Source organism: Saccoglossus kowalevskii, chromosome 2 (genome assembly GCF_978046115.1).
Source record: "Saccoglossus kowalevskii chromosome 2, keSacKowa6.1, whole genome shotgun sequence".
NCBI lineage: Eukaryota > Metazoa > Hemichordata > Enteropneusta > Harrimaniidae > Saccoglossus > Saccoglossus kowalevskii.
In genome coordinates this window covers 23,645,918-23,667,210 of record NC_140642.1, presented here as the reverse complement: position 1 = coordinate 23,667,210, position 21,293 = coordinate 23,645,918, and the positions used below count along the sequence as shown (strand labels likewise).

At 38.4% G+C, this 21,293-nt stretch overlaps 1 protein-coding gene across 1 annotated transcript; it reads left to right on the top strand.

The window, feature by feature from the left end:
- Positions 1-17,400: 17,400 nt before the first annotated feature.
- Positions 17,401-20,852, top strand: LOC100376695 (insulinoma-associated protein 1a-like). The gene has a single exon (XM_006824776.3). The coding sequence runs from the start codon at positions 17,849-17,851 to the stop codon at positions 19,247-19,249; it is 1,401 nt and encodes a 466-aa protein (XP_006824839.2). The 5' UTR covers positions 17,401-17,848; the 3' UTR covers positions 19,250-20,852.
- The last annotated feature ends 441 nt before the right edge of the window (positions 20,853-21,293 follow it).

Here is a 21,293-nt window from a genome sequence, read left to right as displayed (position 1 = left end):
GTTAAGACCGGCTCGAACCATTAACGTTAAAACGTATATTTGCCAGATATTGATTGTTCTTTCACGATGTGAGAAAACACGACTAGCGAATTATTAATATTTGATCAAGAATATATTGAGAGGGGGAGGTGTGCGTCGTCTATAAACATAACATTTACCGCCAAATATGTACATATTTATTGATCACCTATTAAAATATTTTCTTCTCATAATTTTGCACAAAGAATATTTGAGATTAAACATCTCTCGCTAGGATAATGGATAGCTATTTTCCTGATTTTAATTTGGTCCCGTGGGTCACCACGTATTGTGTTGATATACGGTTAACCAAAGTTTAAGGAAGATGATACCAACTTGAACTTGGGGTGAAATGATAGCACTAGCATCTTTTGATATTAGTCCGTTTTAGGACCCTATTGTTTTCGTTCAACTTGAATCATTATTGATATATGGACTACCCTTTTCATGAAAAAAAAAAACGTTAGCGGTCAGTTGACTTTTCCCGCAATGTTTGTTTTCCCGAAAAATCTTCTTTTTGAGAACTCCTAAACACTTCGATCTAATCTTTGTTTTCAGCATATATGTGTAACGCTCTTTAAAGTGAACGAAGCTTTTGTGATTGATCACGTGGTTTGGCTAATATCTTTGATTTCTTCAAGTTCTAAACATAAAGTAGTGTTTAGGCAACAACAAAAAATCGTCCCATGTGCCCACGAACCTGCATCTATACCTTAATTTCGATTAATTTGAAATTTACCATGTTCCATCTTCATAACAAATTCTTTCAGACAATAAATTCAAAAATGTGGGGGCATTTGTTTTTCTAGGGCTGCTTAAACGATCAACCGGATATTTGGCATGTAGAATGTATGGCTGAAGCTTATTATGGGAAAAATAAAATAATTTTGATCAGTCACATGGTTTGGTCGCCATCTTGGATTTTCAGAAAAAAATCGTGTCTCATGAATGGTTAAACCGATCAACTTGCTATTTTGCATGTAGCCTGTATGACCAAAGCATCTTCTGAGGAAAATAACATATATATCATTAGGTAATATTAAGGCATATTCAGCCTACGAACTTGAACCTGACGAAGCAGCGTTGCAGGTTTAATACTGTTATTTTTATTGATAACATGTTTACTGTTGTTTATACTTACTATACTCAGTGATGTGTGGGATGCATCACTCGTGACATATACTTTAATTACTAGTATATCATCCGTGATATCGCATGCAGCAGTAAATATACAGAATGCACCTATATGACGCGTTTACTATAGAAATGCATGTTACGGGCTTCTTTAAAAAAAATATATACACATGTATTATATCACAGCGAGAAATCGAGTGACGCAAAGCGGCCAATAGGCGTGTGTGAATGATGCGTTTTATTCTGATTTCCAAACACCCCAACCGAGTAGACAATAGCCGTTCAACAGAGCAGGGACAGCTGCGACCCCAGCCATCTCGGATAACACGCACATACGAATTCATATAGTATATGCCAATTTATTTTTTTCTCGCGCTCTCGCCAAATATTAAACGGCAATGTACTGACAATGAATCCATTCATGGGACGCACAGTATCAGCGATGAAATTGCCAATTTTCGGAGCCTCTATACACACATAAGATTGCAATGTGTTCAACAATTGATTTAACCACGCTCGATGTCAATTTTCATTATTGAGTTTTTATTAAATTTTCACCCTTCGTAATTGAACATTCCTCAGGTGTTAGGCACAGTTTCTGTATAAAAGAGTGTTCCTATCCCGCGCCTAGTTACCCGCTAAATGTTTCGCTATTTTTATGGAAAATTCAGCTTCAAAGTTGAGTCTGAGTGGACGTAGACAGTTGTGTGGGAATGTTTTTTTAATACAAATATTCTTCTCTCGACTCAGACCATACATAATACAACAGATGATCTGTCTCCGTCGTGACTACCGTAAGACATTGCTCATGAATATTCATGATTACGTCACGATCAAAACAAGAGACATGCAATTACAAGTCGAATTATTGCGCTGCATAGGAACAGTAAGAGTGAAACAGACATGCACGATTACATCGTGATTTTTTCAGCTTTGACCGACCCCAAGCATTCATAGTTGTATAAACGCAGTGAGCCGAACAACATCCAGGTTACCCCTCGGACAACTTCACGCGTGATTGAACTTGAAGCGCGTATATACTTCGAGACTTTCTGTTTCCGCTTGTGTATGGAGGTCCCCTAAGCATAATAAATACTTCCCAGTCATATCAGAATTGTATTACGATTTTTCTTTTCAATACAGGTGGTGTGCCCTTGCATGTCTCAGCGTTGCCTCCGCGATAGGTTTTATGATTCCATCTCGGCTTTGTATAAAAGAAACGAAACGGAAGGGGGTAACGGGGATACTATTTGCATTGTGGTCTACGGTGTCATTAGCTGTTTCATAGACATCGTTTTCTTCCTTTATACAATTATCATGAGTAGACGGCACATCAGGTATATATTCCCGGCATTTAGTTAGCTTTGTACGCATGCATAGAAGCGTAGTGCTTGACTGCGTGCCGATTTATTCATTTCACATTTTCTCCCCATTTCGTTCTGATAAATTGAACTCATTCAGTTGTATTCACACAGTGAAGTTTGTTTTTTCCTCGGCTGCGTAAATCGGTCGAATTACTCCTTTATTATCTACCGCTATTATTTCGCATCGATGTATTATTATTACTTTTATTAAAACTAAACACTACTATACAGCAGATACGTGTAATGTTTTGATTGGATTGATTCGTCATGTCGTCCAGAACAACGAGTTTATCCTACGCCACGTGGGTCGTATGCCAACTTGAATCCCGGGGCTTCACAGTGCGTATACTTATTAACTTGAACTAAGAGTTGTCACACACACACCCAGACAATAACCGAGAAAAAGTCTAATTCGAAATCTTTCAGTCCTGGGTGAGTGCAGCTGTTTGGTTCAATGACATAACACGGTAAGCGCCACCCCCTCCAAGTCCACTCACGTAACCGTGCGATAAATACTCGTCGTACAGTCATTTGCGCAGAACGACCGTATGGCATTGTGGGACACAGTTTTGTCAGTACGTGCTCAGTGCCTGATTGGTTGAAAGTTCTAATTTCATACGCGAGCGTGTACTAGTGAATGTACTTGGCAGACGAGTTGATGGAAGTGATTTCCTCTAACGGTGTCTGCAAGTCGCTCTGTTTTCAGGTCACAAAACAACATATACTATGGAAAACCTTTATTAAATGGAAATCACGTAGACCGAGATGTATATGCCATGGAGCCTCTAGTTCATAAATTCATAATACGTGCGTTCGTATTGATATATCTGTATGTATTAAATCAACCTCAAAATAAGACAATACGCCCTCGGCGAGCGTACTTTACGCAATATTGACTCAGTGAATAAGTTGCGGACGACGGGGATATAAACAGGAGACCACTTCAATTCGTAGACTCGGAGATTTTTTAAAGCTCATTAGACAGTGACGCCTTGGGACTATTTCCGACCACGATGGAACATGTTCAGTTTTTTTAAAACTATACCTACCCAAGCCCTGTAGCTTATTTTTAGTATAGATCACTCGCTACTTGATTTATTTCTTTCGTCCACCACGTACATATACGTACAGTACAACATCTATAGCAACAGTACACATGCAAGTCTGGGCGCATGGATTTATAAGAAATGATCTACTGGGAATAAAGCATGTCACCTTTGTGAATGTCGATTTTAAACCTGAAAACCAATAATAAGCCGATGCTTTCTTTTTTGTCACAACTCGTCCAAAATCTTGCGGGGCTGAATGGCCTGCAAGGAAACAGTACGGTTACAGAGTACCAAGAAATCATTCTATAAGAACCTCGCGATCTCATATGAAAGGTGTCTCTGTATGTATATTATCACCTGCAGCCAGTAAAATCTGAATCCGAAATAAATAAGTGTTTATCAATCCGGGCATGCATAAAGTACACGTGATCGGAACAGGTAATTGAAAGTTAATACGGTTTATTGTACTATTGTACTAAATAATTTGTTACCATTTATTGATTTAGCAAAAAAACATCTACTTAATACGATGAAAAGTATGACATTAACCACCTTAATGACGACTTCAACATGTTAAAAAAGTCTGGTTCGTGAACATGACTACAACAGTCATCACATTCCAGTAGATATAACTATATTAATCAACATCATATGTAATATTTACCATTGAAGATTCCTTAGTTATCGAATAAATTATTTATCCACAAATTCGCATTAATGTTGTCTTGAATATAAACTAATTATAAATGTTAAATGTCTTTGAGTACATAATCTGTTTACATCAGATTTACAAACGGCATATTCTGGTCGTATTTCACTTCCAACACCGATTTCATTTCTTTGTTTGTTTGCGCTTGTTTTTTAAGGTTCGAATTGTTTACTCAGTTCACATAGACTCTTTTCAATAACAAAAATGAAATAGTAAACTCATGTACAGAGAGCATAACGGACATATTCCGGCGATATACATTTCCAATTAACCCTCCCCACGTGGATTTTATTAGCTCAATTGAACACTGATTGGTCCAGGGATATGACGTGTATTAGTTTCCATTAACAAGCTTTGTAACATACAGCAGACAGCACACGGAGAATTCTAGCTTTACAAGATTTACTGACAATTCTTAAGCGGCCTGGGTGCCTAAAACGTGTTAACTTACTGGAAAGTGTTAATAAGTTAACAGAGTTTTGTGCAAACTTATAAATTATTCAATCTCTACAATTAGTTTTACTGTTCAGCTTCATAAAATCTTGTTGTTATTAAACAACACTTGTAACACTGGATATCATTTTATACATTTATCCTTACATAACGCATCAATTCCCCCTACCACGTATTGCCGTACTATACTGCTCTGGAAAACAACATTGGATACTGCGATTTTCCAAATACATAATTATTACTGGGCGTGCAATTGTACTGAGGCCATAGAGCTAGTCTTCTGCGAGTTTAACAACGGTTGGAGTAAACTGCGATTGATGCGAGCGTGGATGTGAAAAACATAAACTCCTATCATCATTTTGATCATGAAACAAAAGTAGGGGCCCAAGACGCAATTCAATACCGTATTTTGCATCCATTCAATTATCTAACTTGTCTGTGTTTTCCAGAAGTAACCGGTTAATTGGTCCGGACTGCGTAGAATTACATACACTATACGGCAGCTATATGTGTTACCAAAACGAGGTTGGATTACTCCTTCTAAGATAAGATAATAACGTTAGCACAATCGGATAAGTTAATGTTGCTACTGGATTGTCCTAACAATATATTGTGGAACAGAATTCTGTGTGTCGGTAATCTTGAAACCTTAGAACCACGTGTATTTATTGTTCCTTCCTGGCCTTATTAAGCGTCATTTATCCTTTTTTTAATAATAATTTGCGGGTTAAAACAAAACATTTTGTATATACATGTAGGTTAAATTATACCCACCATTGTTTATTGTATTCACATGGAGATTGTAAACTACACACTTGTATTTATATGTAAATTGTAAACCACGCACTTGTATTTATATGTAAATTGTAAACCACACACTTGTATTATTATGCAGATTGTAAACCACGTACTTGTATTCATATGTAGATTGTAAACCACACACTTGTATTTATATGCAGATTGTAAACTACACACTTGTATACATATGCACATTGTAAACTAACACGTATATTCACATGCAGATTGCAAACCACACACACTTGTATTCATATGGGGCAATAAACCACACACATACACCTGTATTCATGTGGGATCCAGAGGTCGCACACTTGTATTCATATGGGGAGTATAAACTACGCACTTGTATACATATGCACATTGTAAACTACGCACTTGTATTCATATGCAGAGTGTAAACTACACACTTGTATTTATATGCAGATTGTAAACTATACACTTTTATTTATATGCAGATTGTAAACTATACACTTTTATTCATATGCAGATTGCGAACTACACACTTGTATACATATGCAGAGTGTAAACTACACACTTGTATTTATATAGAGATTGTAAACTATACACTTTTATTCATATGCAGATTGCGAACTACACACTTGTATTCATATGAAAATTGTTAACTACACACTTGTATACATATGCAGATTGTAAACTAAACACTTGTATTCATATGCACATTGAAAACTAAACACTTGTATTCATATGGAGATTGCAAACTACACACTTGTATTCATATGAAAAATTGTGAACTACACACTTGTATTCATATGGAGATTGCAAACTACACACGTGCATCCATATGGAGATTACAAACTACACACTTGTATTCATATGAAAAATGTGAACCACACACTTGTGTTTATATGGAGATTGCAAACTAGGCACTTGTGTTCATAAAAAATATGGAGGCTGTAAACCACGCATTTGTATTCACATGGAGACTGCAAACTACATGGAAATTAAAAACTCTTCACATATATTTACATAGAGATTGCAAACCCCACATTTACACTCAAAAGGGAAATTACATACTTGTATTGATATGGAGACTAATCCACATACTTGTATTCATCTGGAATTTGTGAACCACACGTCTTCTTGTAGCCTAGTAGCGTCTGTTCGCGTCACGCACGCAGTACATGTTTACTTTGATTGGACATAGTATATACTATGCTGCTTCTTCGTTGTTATTTATTTGCTCTATCGGTTTGGAGTGGTGGTGGGTCAATAATAAAAGTTTTGCAGTGTCAAATAATTACATTAATTAATTAAGTGATTCCATGTAAGTTTATATTTTTGTCCCAAATAAACAAATCTCAATAATTCTGGGCGAAAGATGGCAGGCCAAAAAATACACCACTGACTGTAAAATAGTAGAATTATTAGTATATTACTATTTCAAAGTGAGACAATATAAATAACCAGATGTATATACAGATTTTATGCCACTTTTTTTTTATAGACGTGTGTTGTATAATGTTAAAAATCAGTGTCAATAAACCTCGTTGATCACGTGATTTGTATGCAGCGTCGCTGTTTGTTTTGCGCAAATTTGAAGGTAAGAAGAACAACCAAACAACTGGAGTGGAAAACAGTTTGTATGATACTGATTTGACACAAAAATAAATATTTTAAAAATAAAAACATACAGTCGCTAAATTTTCGGCATGTCACCCAACAGATTTTATTTCTTCGACAGACTGTAAGAGGCATATTTGGTCGTTCCCGTACTTCTCTGTCATCGTATTGGACGAGAAGCAATACTAATCGCATCGAGCTGTTGTGCCGCCTTAATCACTAAACTCGGCCAATTAGTGCCAAAATAACTATAAGGGCGAGGATAATACACCGGGACGCTAGCTGTTCCAGGTGGGCTCAATCAAAAAGAAAAATAACGGCACGGCGTACGTACGTATGAGCGACTGAAAGGAAAAAAAACACTTTTCATGATCGTCATCTCGATCCAGTATCTCTTATCATGATCGGTTCAATTATCGGCAGTCGATGCAAACTCTTATGGTGTCGCTAGTCAATTACTGAAGAATATTGTACAACGATGTTGTCTCTAGTCTACTCGGCAAACAGTTCGCATACGCTACAGTAATGGACGATAATGATTACATAGTTGACAGATGCCGAATGGAAGAGGTTGAAAAACACGCCGGGAGAAAGATAACACCACATGTATCTGAAACAAACCTGAATAGTAAAGAATACAGTTATATATCTATGCACACAGAATGGTCACATCGCCGAAGACCGCCGCTAAAGACATATTAGAGTAAACAGAATATTACAAATACAAAAAAAAAAAAAATAGTTTTTAACTTTACGATCTCTTTGTTTCTCGTGGATATACAGTAGTCAGTTTGACCCAATCCTGTGATGTCGTCCAGGAATATATAACAGTGTACGTGACAACGCCCGGTCTTTACCCTTTAATCTTGATTTGAGACGGCGTCCATCTTTATTTGTGACGTCAGCTTACCGGACGTCACATTTCGTGACATCTTTACAAACTCGCACTCATGTACGTCAATGTTTCAACGCGGGTTCACTGACATCTGCCAATACCTGTGGATCGTTTGTTCATCCGTCGCATTGTGTACGAATACTATCTTCCTTTTATAATTAGAAAATAAACTATTATTTTTTTTTATTTCCATTTCATCTGTTTGCTTTCGTTAACAAAATAATGTTTTAATTGTTAAGCCTGACCTTCATTTTTAAATAAAGCATTACCCGGAAATTTATACTTAAAAGCAATTAACAGTATGATTAAAACTATGCATATAATAATTACAATGTAATTGGCTTGTAAATAAACGTGTTAATCGCCATCTGACGTCATTGAGATGATTGCTGACAATCACTCATTACATTTCATCGAAAGCATCTTTTTGATTAGCAATGAAATGGGATTGTAAGCACCAACTCGAAAAATGTTTCTACTTTATAGTATATTGAGTCTACTATGTCTTCAGTTCATCGAGGCACCACCATATTTCGTATCATTCAAACTAAATTCTTACTACTGTTTTTTTTTTGCAATAAACATGCCGTGATTTTCACAAGCAAATCGGTAACATCGTCACTTGCAATGAGCAACCATTTAATATCAATACCAGGGGATAAGTAGTCTACACTCTTTTAATGCCTCGGTCATCACAATGCAATATTTCATCCACATCAAAAATTATTCCAAATCTGAACTGAGTCTGGTATGGTTACTCACATTACATAATGATGTGCATGTAATTACATTAGCTTCAACCGTGGGCATTATTCTCCCGAACGCAGAACTGCCAAACCAAAAGCCAATTTCCTTACCATGTATTCTCGCAATTTCGAGATGTGGCTAATTCAGCAAAAGTATATTCGTGCAAGTTGTGCTTAGATGAATTTGAAACATAATTTACATTTGTAATGTTTTAATGTGAAATCGTACTTTTGAGGTTTTGTACGATGTTCCATATTTTCGCTGTGAATCTTACAAATAGATTATTTTGTCTTTTTATTTTACTTGCCCTCTATCGCGTTGTTTGCCCCCACGAGACTCGCCCTCATACAAGTATTGACTAAAGTAGAGTGTTCCCGTAATTCTGTAGTTATTCGCGTTTGAACTAAAATACACTTTATTACAATCGAAATGAATTACAACAACAAAAACACGAGTTAAAGACAGGTGGCGTGGGCGAAGTTTTGCGGCCTTGAGACAAGGACATTCCCTGCTCAATCAATTGGGGTATCTAACTTGCTTGGGCTTGGTCGGTCGACAAAACAAAGTGACAGGCCAGGCCATTACAAGTGAATGCCTCGTCTGATGCCAACAAGCACGCGACAGTAATTGGCGCACAATTCATCGCTCGAAATTCCAGTTGCACGCAGATACGTCGCTACTAAAAAAAAATATCGAATACCGCTATTCAAATTAATTAAACGAGGTCTGTCGATCGGGTTTGGACGGCCTGTTTATGATCCGGTTTATGATATCGAAGTCATCCAGCTGCATGAAATAGAACTGTGGACGTATTCGCGTGTAAGTGTTTGTGTGCGCGTGTTGCACAACAAAGGGCTAGCCTGGTCCTAAATGTTAGCGATGTGATGAAGTCAGCGCTAGCTGGTACTGGAAGGAGAACACGCACTTTAGAGAAGGCATACTTATAACGCCATGATGCGGAGGTATAGAAAATAATTAGCGATAAACCGTTGGAAAAACACAACTCCGAATACGAAATGATAGCAGAAGAATCTGAAACGATAATTTGTTCGAAGCTAGGTCATTCATCTACATGTAAAAGAAGTTCAGTCTATAATAACACCAAGCGCAGTTGACAGCGATACATTCGAAAACAAAAGAAATCGGAACGATAAAATGTACAATCATGTACATTAATCTTTGGGTGTTTCCATTGCTATTGATTTTCCCATCTATAAACTGCCCAATGTCTTGACTGTAAAAAACTTGGAAATTCGATGTTCGATCCCACCCAATCTTAACTACTTTCTGTCGAAATTTCGAATGTTCCCTTTTGATTGCTTTTATAAAAATAATTACCGCAACAGTCTCCTATTCATCGCAATCTAGAGGCCATGTGGTTGCTTGGTTATTTCCAAAACAACGGTCAAATCACTATGGAAACATATGTTTTCTTAGCTATGTTGTCGCGTCTTGAAGCCCCTACTGAATAACCGTCGCACTGTGGAGCCGTTGTGGGACGGCTTCAGTTTAAAGTAAAAGTTGGCACAGTGCCACAACGGAGTAGCGGTTACGCCGCGTCACTCTTTGGTTACCTTCTTTCTATAAGGGTTGAGTTTAGTCAAATCTATTTTGATTAATTGTATGTTCTTTGCAAAGGTCGGCCAGGGAGAGAAATGAAATCCACATGATACAGGGATGCAAAATATATAATTCAACTCCTATCGCTCACTTGTTATTTTGTTAATTCACTCAATTGAAGAATTAATACACTAAATATTATTAACTTCAATGGAATTCGTAGCATATTCTGTTCTATTCATTTTATTAATTTTACACTTGATTTTCTTTTCAAAATCAAAGGGCCTACATGAAAAACGGTAATATGCATCAAATAGCGTACATTCGTATGGGTAACACACACGCTTCTTACTTTAATTACGCTGGGGAGATTTGCCTTAATGACGGGACACTAAGTGACTAATGGACATACTCTTCTCAACGTGAACTGCTTTGGCGTCTGTTCTCACGGCCCCGTAACGCTATTTCACCACAGATTAGTGTTGCCAATACCTGGGGTTAAAATTGTGACTGTTGAGGCAAGCGATACGCAATCAGGTGTGCATAACAGTGTTTGTGGAATTCGCTTTAATTAATGTGTGGGGGAAATCCGTTTTACGTTGTACTTGCAGAGATGTGGTTACCTGTTGACAATCTTGTTGTGTAACGTTCTCTTGTACTTTTCATCCAATATCATGGGCATGCTACCCTAAACCCAGTCGATTTCAAGTTGAATATGTACAATAATATGAATACATTGTACGATAGTTTATGAACTTGGCGACTGCAGCGGGTGTCCCAAAGACGAAGTTCAAAGCGCCCCTGTATGGTTTCTTACGCAATTGTAACAGCTGGTAGGGATTGTGCTCATTATTAGCGAAAATGTTGTTCCTTTATTTTTTATTAAAGCGAATAATACTTTCTATTTATATGATTGGAACACATAACAACATTGGCGTTCAGGCATAGTTTTATTTCAAACACTGTAACTCCCCGACGGGGGTACTGCATGTACTTTGTTGTAATTTGAAATTGTGGACCCACCACCCTACTAAATCAACATGTGAAAGGGGGTGGCACGCACCGACTGCTAACTACGGTAAACAAAACAGTACGTATACAATGCAAATGGCGTGCGCCAGCTTGCAAACTATAAGAAGAAAAAAAACCTTTGTGTTTTAAACGAGTTTTTGTTTTGTTTTTGTTTATAAGTTTGCCCTCAAAAAACAATTCAAGGCAATCGACCATTCTATAGGTGTGAACTGCGATGTCGGTTTTGTAGTTTTTAACGACATTATTTTTGTTAATGTTAAGTGAACTTCCGAAAGACAACAATAAAACAGACAAAGGAATGCGTCTTTATATTTGCAAATTTGTTTTACCATTGCCATAGTAACAAATGTTTTTTAGAATAACAACAAAATCCAACTGATTCCGCTGATGTCATAAAAACAACTTTGAGAATAGCTAATACCGTCAAACTCTGCTTCCAGTGCTGTTGATGTTGACGATTATGACAGGTGCAATTACAACACGCCGCAATGTAGTGTAATGCTGAGTCTTATTCAAATGGGGTACTAATGTGTTTTTTTCTTGGGGTTTATGGTTCTCTCCGTCTCTCAAGACGCGAATGAACGATTATTTAAAGAATAAACAAAAGACTGCTTAAACTGTCAAAACAGAAAAACAAAACAAACAAACAAACAAAAACAAAAAACGACCACGCCTGTGTTCACTAATTTTGTGTTTTTTGTCCTTTGTTTATTCTGTTTTGTATTACTTTTATTTCTCATTTCGTATGATGTTACCGTGACGCAATGTCCTTGAGCAAGGAGGTATAAACATTATATACCTCCAACTCTGTATGCGTATATGTATTTATTTGTAATCGTTGCTCTTCACAGTCCAGGAATCAAAAGACAAAAACAAAGGGATATATGAACTGCTTTCTTTCATCATCCAGAATCACACTTCTTGAAGTCAACGGCTGCTACACCCGTTGGAATCCAGTGCGCGTTCCGGTACCGCCAATGCGTACCACTGGCCACCCCAGTGCATGATGGGATGCATCGTTCACCACAAAAGCAACTTGAAAATTAAAAACACAGTTTAACGGTCGATTCTGAACTGAACACTGTACCGAAATGATGGTAGATTTGTATCGGAAGAGAACTTTTTCAAAGAATTTCTTCAGTGTCGCTAATAACTATAGTTACCTTCATCATGGTGTGGACATGAGCACAAAGTTAACTTTTGAGTTAACCATTCATAATTCATAGTTATTAACGCTATCACATCACGGATATTATCATGTTGTTTTTTTTAAAGTAGACAACATTTATTATATGTTTTGCATGCACATCCGGGTGACTGTACATTGTCTGCATCCGTCCAATGAATCGCGATCACCCAGCTGATGCGGGTAGTTGGTTAAAACAATGGGTGCTTCAATGTGTGGGCAATTAGACGATGTTCGTATATCGGTGAATTGGTCACCATAGGGATAATTTTAAATGAATTCAAACTGTTACAGTAATAGACAAATAGATAGGTTACTTCGTAACAAGTAATTATCACGAGTCCATAAAACTGTGGCGTGTCGTACCCGGCGTACACATTTACAATGTCAATGTTCACGAATAACTGTCAAGTATCGTACCAAATCACCGCCTCATACGGGCCTCGTTTCGTGCAAGTATACAGTTGACAATTATAAACAAGCTGTAACAATAAATATGAAAGGGAAAGTTGAAAAACTTTATGTATGCACAATGTTAACTGATTTTCAGATAACAAATATATTGGACTACTTGAATCCGGTGTATGTATACCTAGCATCCCTTGTAACCTACGCGACCGACACGGTCGGCGATTTGCGTAGTACAATTCATATCATGAACCGACAATGTCATGTCACAGTTTATATTCATTTATTATTGTACTGTATTTAGCAATCTACTCAACAAATGCTCACATCCCAAAAAAATGTCACTTATTGCTCAAATACAAGCTAAAACATTGAATAAATGACATGGGTGTGAGGTTTTTTGATTTTGTTCAATGTCGTTAGCGCTGGCGGATGTCCGGTGCATAAAAGTACTGGCATTGGGGGTTCCTTTGGTATTGTTTCGCTATAACGATGTGCGGGTCATGTCGAGTAATGACATTTTCAATGTATTGACACTTTCTTTCTCTTGAGTAGAAAAAAAAAACACTATACACAGAGGCACCAGGGTGCCGAGACTGAAGATCGTGCTCAGCTGTTACCCGCAATTGTTTTAACAATCTGCAATTGTAAAGACGAAATACGTCTCTTAATGTGCGTCTTGTCTTTGAGAGTTACCACTTTCAATATAGGTTTATTATAAAGACGTGATAACAAAGTCCAATCTTAATCTAGACCTAGATTTTGTTTCATACCTCCATCACTTTATTTCATTTTCTCTGCCCCTTTATTTCAGTATGTCCGATTGTATTACCACAGTTCCCTCACCACATCCACCACATACCCAGCCGCAAACAGGTTGTGACAATGTTTAGGGTACGTGTCAACGTGACAGGACTTTAATTCAGGAAAGACCTTGAACTGTTACGCCGGTAGATATCAGCCATGGACGCGCGTAATTCCTTAATAAGCGTGCAATTCACGTCTAGGTACTGATGAATGGAACGAAGACAGTCCGGCACGTGCCAGATAACGTAAGACAAAGCCGCCGACTTGGGGCACTATGGTGATTTCATTTTGACAATACAAAGAAATAATGGCGGCGGTCTTACTTGGCGAATCTAGTGAGGTATTTTATTTAAAAAGCAAACAATTACAAGTGCTCTGAAACTCTATCCGCCACGTGCCACTAAGCCGTTACTGAAAACATCCCACACAATGAGTTTTTTTTTCAAGAAAACGTACTTCATGGTTGAGTGCACGGGGGACGGCAACTTTTGATAAGTTGACTGGTATATGATAAAACGTTTATATCACCAATCGCGATCTCTCTTCGCTCTGCATTCTCTAAATGCCACGCCAATCCAGTGGCTGTTCGACTGGTCATTCTATCAGAAAAAGAAGTGCTGTTAAAAACATACAAGTAGAAAAAATAAACGCTTTCCCATGCTGGGGAAACAATATGTCATGTAGTGATGTATGCAGACTGCAGATGCTTGCACGTGTAATCTGGGGTTTGACTGAATCCAACCACCAAGGCGTGCACAAAATAAGAGAATTTCTTAGAACCAGGTAAATTGTTACCATGTTAAGTGGACAGTACTATGTAATTCTGCTCATGGACATGAAATAAAAACGAAAAGAAAAAGAAAAACTGAGGAAGACGTTTACATAGCTCAGTAATGTACAAAGGAATGATGAATCTCCACCACGAAAAACGTCCGTCATATGCCAGCATGTCAGTTACAGCTGTGTGCGTGGAAATCCATGTTTACACTGCAAAATGTGACAGTCTCGGAAAGCTGATGGCCCGCACATTCGATTGTCCGAGAATAACCGAACGTTTAACGGCTAACATATCAAAATTATGCCCAGTTTTCAACTGATTGTACCCGAAACAGTTTAGCTCAAGTTAATTTAGTTATTGCTTAGAAAAGAGACGATATTGATAAACACGTTTATTTCTTCATACGAGTTGTTAGCCTTGAATTTGACGGTATCCGTTTTATATAGTGACAGAAACAACTCAAATACACCTCACAAATGTATTCCAACATTTCAGAACAAATCCGTGTAGTGTACTCAGATATATAACGGAGCTTATTACTAATGTGGCTTTATAAATTTGTTTTAGAAACCCACTTTCCATCATATTCGTCTATCAACATTTCGGACCCTTCCTTAAGGTGTAGCACTGACTGCCTATGATTGTGATCATTATCGATCGTGTTCTCCCTTGTTGAAAACGTTCGGAGTCCCTCCATTTCCGGGCCGATTGCAATACTGTGACATTACAAAAGCTGATGTAATATGCCCGCATCGTGCAGCTGCTTCATATGATACAAAGACTTTCCTTAAAAACACGGGCAGTATGCACCCATGTGCCTCGCATGCACAAGAATAACATGCTTTCCACGATTCCCAGTCATTTGACCGGTCACGATGATTTGACGACCACTTGTGGATCGACCCTATACAAGAACGCCGTCGTGGTGAGATCACAAACAAGTGACTATTCAATAACCGAAGACAATCAATTATTATTATTAATATTAACTATTATTGTACAGTAAAACTGCTAAAACGTTACCACGTTAAAAACCGAACGAGTTTGTAATTAATATTAAAATTATATTGAACATGTTATAGCATTTAGACCCGAGAAAACGGAACGTGAACAAGTTCTATTGTGCTTATTATATGTAGCGCCACCAGCTGGACCACTAGGCAATAAAGACCCATATAACGACTATGAAAATAAAATCAATACCAAAATTACAATAACTGCCGCGCTGTAAAATTCTAGTGAGAGACAAAAAATCACATAATTAAATCTTTAGCCACGAGTTACATGTGTATTCGACCGACATGCACGCTCCGTGGCCAGGTGAGCGCCACGTCACTTCTTATCGTTTATTTTATCAGATGCGGCCGCAATTTTTTTATTCTATTTTTCATTCTTTCTCGCGAATGTCAGACTTGCGTCTCACCTAGAGATTTATCATATACAGTTGGAAGCCGACGTTTCTACTTTTCGATATGCCGGTGATAAGTTATCAAGAAGGGTTACGCCCCTGCAGCTGTATGCAAATGTAAACGCAGATTGCGCATTAGTATGATCCGTACATCTTACGGCAGTTGGAAATATCGCCATGTTTAAAAATAGCCCAAACTACTAAAATACAACCACGTTTTTTTTTAAATCAAACAGAACTTGTCTATTAGACCTCTAGTAACGTGCAATCATTTTTATCAAACTTACGGTATATGTACGGTAGCGGTACGGTAAGTTTTGGTATTCTAAGTTCTTTTGTTTTTACGGAATAAATAAGTAAATACATAAGCACGCTAAAGTTGGTCATTGCATTCGTGGCTTCTGCCGTTTCAATGTCCAGAATGTATTTTTGCTGAAAATATGTTTATGGATAACTTTGTATGGGTGCGTGGTCACGTAAAAATGTTTGAGTGTGTGTGTGAGTGTGCTTGGCAAAACACGATGTCAAAGTGCGCCACACTGCTGAGAACGGTAGCATCTGTCGATGTTTTAACGCGAAGCACACGGTCAGGAAATAGCAATACAGATACACTGTCAAAACATACATAGCGTATTCGAAGTGAGAACATGGCTGGCACTAAAAAGATGGAGAAAACAAGAATAAAAAGAAGGCAAGTATTTCCATTGATAGGCTTCTTGGGTGCATGTATGCTCAGTCAGACGTGTATTGAAAAGTATTCAGGCGAATAAACAAAAGGAGCCTGTTGTATAAGGCGAACCTGGTTGCGCAGTGCTTGGCGAAACCTGCCTTTGTTTTGATGGAGAGAGGGGGGGGGCGAAAATCAGTTCGCGTGCCACTCGCGCGCAGCTCTCAGTGAAAAACAACAATGCAATTTAATGCCCGCCTTCGCTGACCAATGGGATAGAATCTCACTGACAGTTGATGGCGATAGCCAATCATACGAACTCTGGCACACAATCAATCATCGTGACAAGCGCCCCTCATTAAGTCATAATTAGCTTTTGCGTGGGAGAATGCAACCAGTAGTAATTTAAAAAGGCCCTTTAAGACGGCCAAATACCGCCGGTATACAAAGAATGATCCATTCCAATTGTGACTACCATTCATGGTCATATCGTTCAATTTGCCGTATATCTTGCGTTTGGGGGCACGGCAACCTACGAGAGTTTCACCTGCGTCTTTATTTTCGGCACTGATAGATGCACGGACACTGACTTTTAAGGTAGGAAATTAATTCTCGTGCCGTCCAGTGTACCAATAATCACCACGAACCAGTGAAAGAATCAGCAACCCAACCGAGAAGCTAAACAGCAAGGCACGTGGCCGTTATTCATATGCAAATGAGATTTCAACAAAGGAGGAGCCAAACGCGTGTGCAATACATATGAATGAGTTTACACACATATAAATCATTTAAAGGGTACGCCTGACTACGACGAGTTCATCTGCTTAGGCATACATCAGAAGTTGGAGCTGGTCGGAATGCCAGTGACAGCATTTTGCTGAACGAGCCTACCAGATATCAGGGTGAAATTACTAGTAGTCGACAAGAGACGAGGAAAACACCACATTCTCGCACACAGAAGCAGGAGACGCCAGTACCGACCAACAACAGTACATGGAATAGCCATAATATTGATATTGAACCGTGCAGCGTCTTCTGGTGGACATTTAAATTTGACCAGCAGCCTACAGGTGTGCATCATCACATTGATAACGTATTTGTTCCATTGCCGCTTATGCGATTTTCCATCGTTGCAACAACCGTACCCTCTCGCCGTACAGCTGAACTCAGAGCTGCACACTGAACACCGCAGTTTTCTTCGGGAGTCTGTGCTTGTCGTTCTATATTTTACACACAACTTGGACATAGGGCACCATGCCGAGGGGATTTCTGGTAAAGCGCAAGAAGAAATCAGCGATAGTGTCTTATCGTTCGCGATACTCTGACGAGGATCGCAGCGACAGTAGTTCCGACCATGACCAATACGACACCTACCCAATGTGTCCGTTTCCAACTCCTGAACCAGGATACGTGAACAGTGCGTTCCCCTTCATTAGCACACACAGTGATGTTTTACATTGCGATAGAGACTCTAGTACAAGTTCCCCACTATCCACCCATTCTTTCCCGTCACCGCTGCCTTTTCCGTCTGCTACAGTTGATCGGGAACGTTTTACACCTCTTTCGCCATCAACGCCACCGGTATGCAGTATTAGCGTTCTCCCAAGTCCACCACCCACGCCAGGTAAACGCCAGATTCACAGTGTCGAGAGTGAACGCAAACCAAAGACGAAGAAACTGAAAGCGGCCAGGAAATTGAACTTTGATGATGATAACCGATCTCCCGTTCACGGAACAATCATCAAAAGCGACCCAGCTCTTGAAAACGTTGGAATTGACGGTAAATCAGAAGCGAAAATCGCAACACCCGAGGCCAAAGCAGAAATGGAAAAAATTGTCAACAAACTGGGAGAATACGTGTGCCAGCTTTGCAAAGAACGATACACAGACCCTTTTTCGCTGGCTCAACACAAATGTTCCCGGATAGTTCACGTTGAGTACCGATGTCCTGAGTGCGATAAAGTCTTCAACTGTCCTGCAAATTTGGCATCTCATCGCCGATGGCACAAACCCCGTCCAACGAATCGTGGAAACACTGCACCTCCGAGAGTGTTGGCGGCAGCTCCACCAAATGGGACTCTGATCGGAGCTCACGACGACGAAAAGAGATCGATTGAGAGCGGAGACAGCGACATCGAAAAAGACGCCAAACGAGTAAAACGGAACACGCCGGATATTTTCTCGGAGAGCGGTAGCGAAACCAACAGTAACCGAAACACCCCGAGTCTCATTGAGTTTACAGTCAGCGAAGATGGAATGTACGAATGCGAGCATTGCGCCAAGAAGTTTCGTCGCCAGGCATATCTACGGAAGCACATGCCCTGTCACGACGAGGGCGGAAACGAAGATCGCTCGCACCCATGTCAATACTGCGGTAAAATGTTCCGCAGTCTGACGAGTCGTGCCAAGCACGTCCTGAGTCACGCCATCGGACCAAAACACATTGAACAGCACACCTGCAATATTTGTGGAAGCAGTTTCACGAACAAAGGAAGTCTGGAACGCCATGCTCGCATTCACAGTAGTGAAATATATTCGTGTAAGTACTGTTCAAGTACTTTCTACAGTTCACCGGGCCTTACTAGACATATTAACAAGTGCCATCCTTCTGAAAACAGACAAGTGATTTTACTGCAATTGCCTGTCCAGCAGTAATTGTTATCAGCCAGATCACCACACTAGCCAAAGTACATTTAAATCAACATTATTTTACAGATATTTTTTTTTTTTACAAACTATAGCGGCATGTGCTCCGTGCCATGCCATGCCATGTCATGCCGGTACAATAACATACGCGAATAGAACACAAATCATTTGACGTACCAGCATGTTTAACTGAATGATACTTTCACGCTGTTAAAGTGCGCTTTACTGTAAAACAACCTTTGAGGAGAGTTCATGAGGGGGAGGGGTTAAGAAACAGAAAAAAAAACAAGCATGCTGCCTACAATTTATTTATTTTTTGGACAAATTCTGGTCGGGCAATACGCAATATGTCACCACAGCAGTGGATTTTAACAAAACGGCATACATCATGCTATATTCTATTATTCAAATATTTAACAGAAATTTTGTCATACACCGAGTCAGAGATACATGTCGAAAATAATATATTTATCTGATTGCCTCAATTCATGTTTGCACCATTTGCAATACTTATACTTTCCTTTTGGACTTAACAGATGCACTTTAATTTATTCATAAATGAGGATGAATACATTACAGTACAGTTTTGAGCAACTTTGCTGTGTGAATTGTCTTACATAGTAACACATGTGCAACACAAATGAAATATTAAGAGAAAAATTATATGATCAATTTATTTATTTATTTTATTGTTACTTTCAGAGTATACTTAGGTTTATCTATCTATCTATATATATATACATATATATAGGCAATACTTGTGTTTATTTCATCCGTGTGTATGATCACGGCTATGTGCAACCGAACGTATAGCGTCCATCTGAATTCTTTAAACATTTTAAAACATAATGCTTTACTGAGTCATCATTTATTAGGGTCGTTTTCATTCAGGGAGGTGTCAAAACCACGCTGAGCCAAAGAATACAGTGTGCAAATGCTCCCGTCCGTGTAAGTTATAAAATAGCGCCGGGTGGTTTATTTTGACGCCCGGGTTACTTAAAAAAATCAAACCCATAAGCATTATTTGAGATTTTATGTTGTACAAGAGTTATTTTCCCACTATCTTTTAACAAAGTGATCTGAATATTTTAATTGATGTTTCTAAATGTTTTCCCTCATTTTTTATTCTGTCGTGGTATTTATTATAATGATAACAAAGGAGGAGAACAAAGCCCTTTGTCATCAACTGAACTTTTGCATATCATTGAACACTGGGAGAGATCCCCCTATATCGATTACAGCGCCTTGATGCGTACATTGCCTTAAACAAAGAAAAGAAATTGGCGGATATTTTTCCGAGAGAGATTTTTATATCTATTGTATTTTGCATCAAAACTGAGAAAGGTAATTTTTTTATAACGGTGTGTAATATATTTCAGTTGAAACTGAGCAGATTTCGGTACATTTTTTATGTAATGTATTTTTAGAGTTGGGAAAAGTATAATGGCGACTACCAACAGCTACCATTAAGTATGTTATTTTTTTTTGGTAAAAAAAAACGTGTTTTTTCCCCTGAAATTATGGAATATTGTTAAACTTTAATATATATTCGCAAGTTTAAATGGAAATAATAATAAAGAACGAAAGTATGTGGCTTTCTATACGAGATAAATATCGAGTTTCTGACATTTATATGTAAGACCAAATATCCCACATTTCCCGTATTATGTTAATCAAGGACTTAGAGTTCGCAATTATAATCATTTTTACTGATGTCTCACAACATATAAATCTATACTGGAAGTTTCATCAAATATCCCTTAATAATATTCATTGGTAAAAAGCCACTCTTTGCTCGGTATTTTATATCGTCATGACAACAACGGCGAATCGAACTTCTGAAGTTGAGACGATAAAAAAAAAGAATGTGGTGAATTCATTGTTGTATTATGCAAATTGAAGCCATGAGTCATCAATAGCGGGCCCCATAGTACTGACTATCGAGTGCTTTGTTTACAAGCCATCTAAACCTGAGTTCCAAAATGAAAAAAAAAAAAGTTTTATAACTTAATGTAACCTCCTATATGATATTGAATGTTTTCAACACAGCCGG

Coding starts and splice junctions, on each gene's coding strand:
- LOC100376695 (XM_006824776.3), top strand. CDS start 17,849: ATGCCGAGGGGATTTCTGGTAAAGCGCAAGAAGAAATCAGCGATAGTG.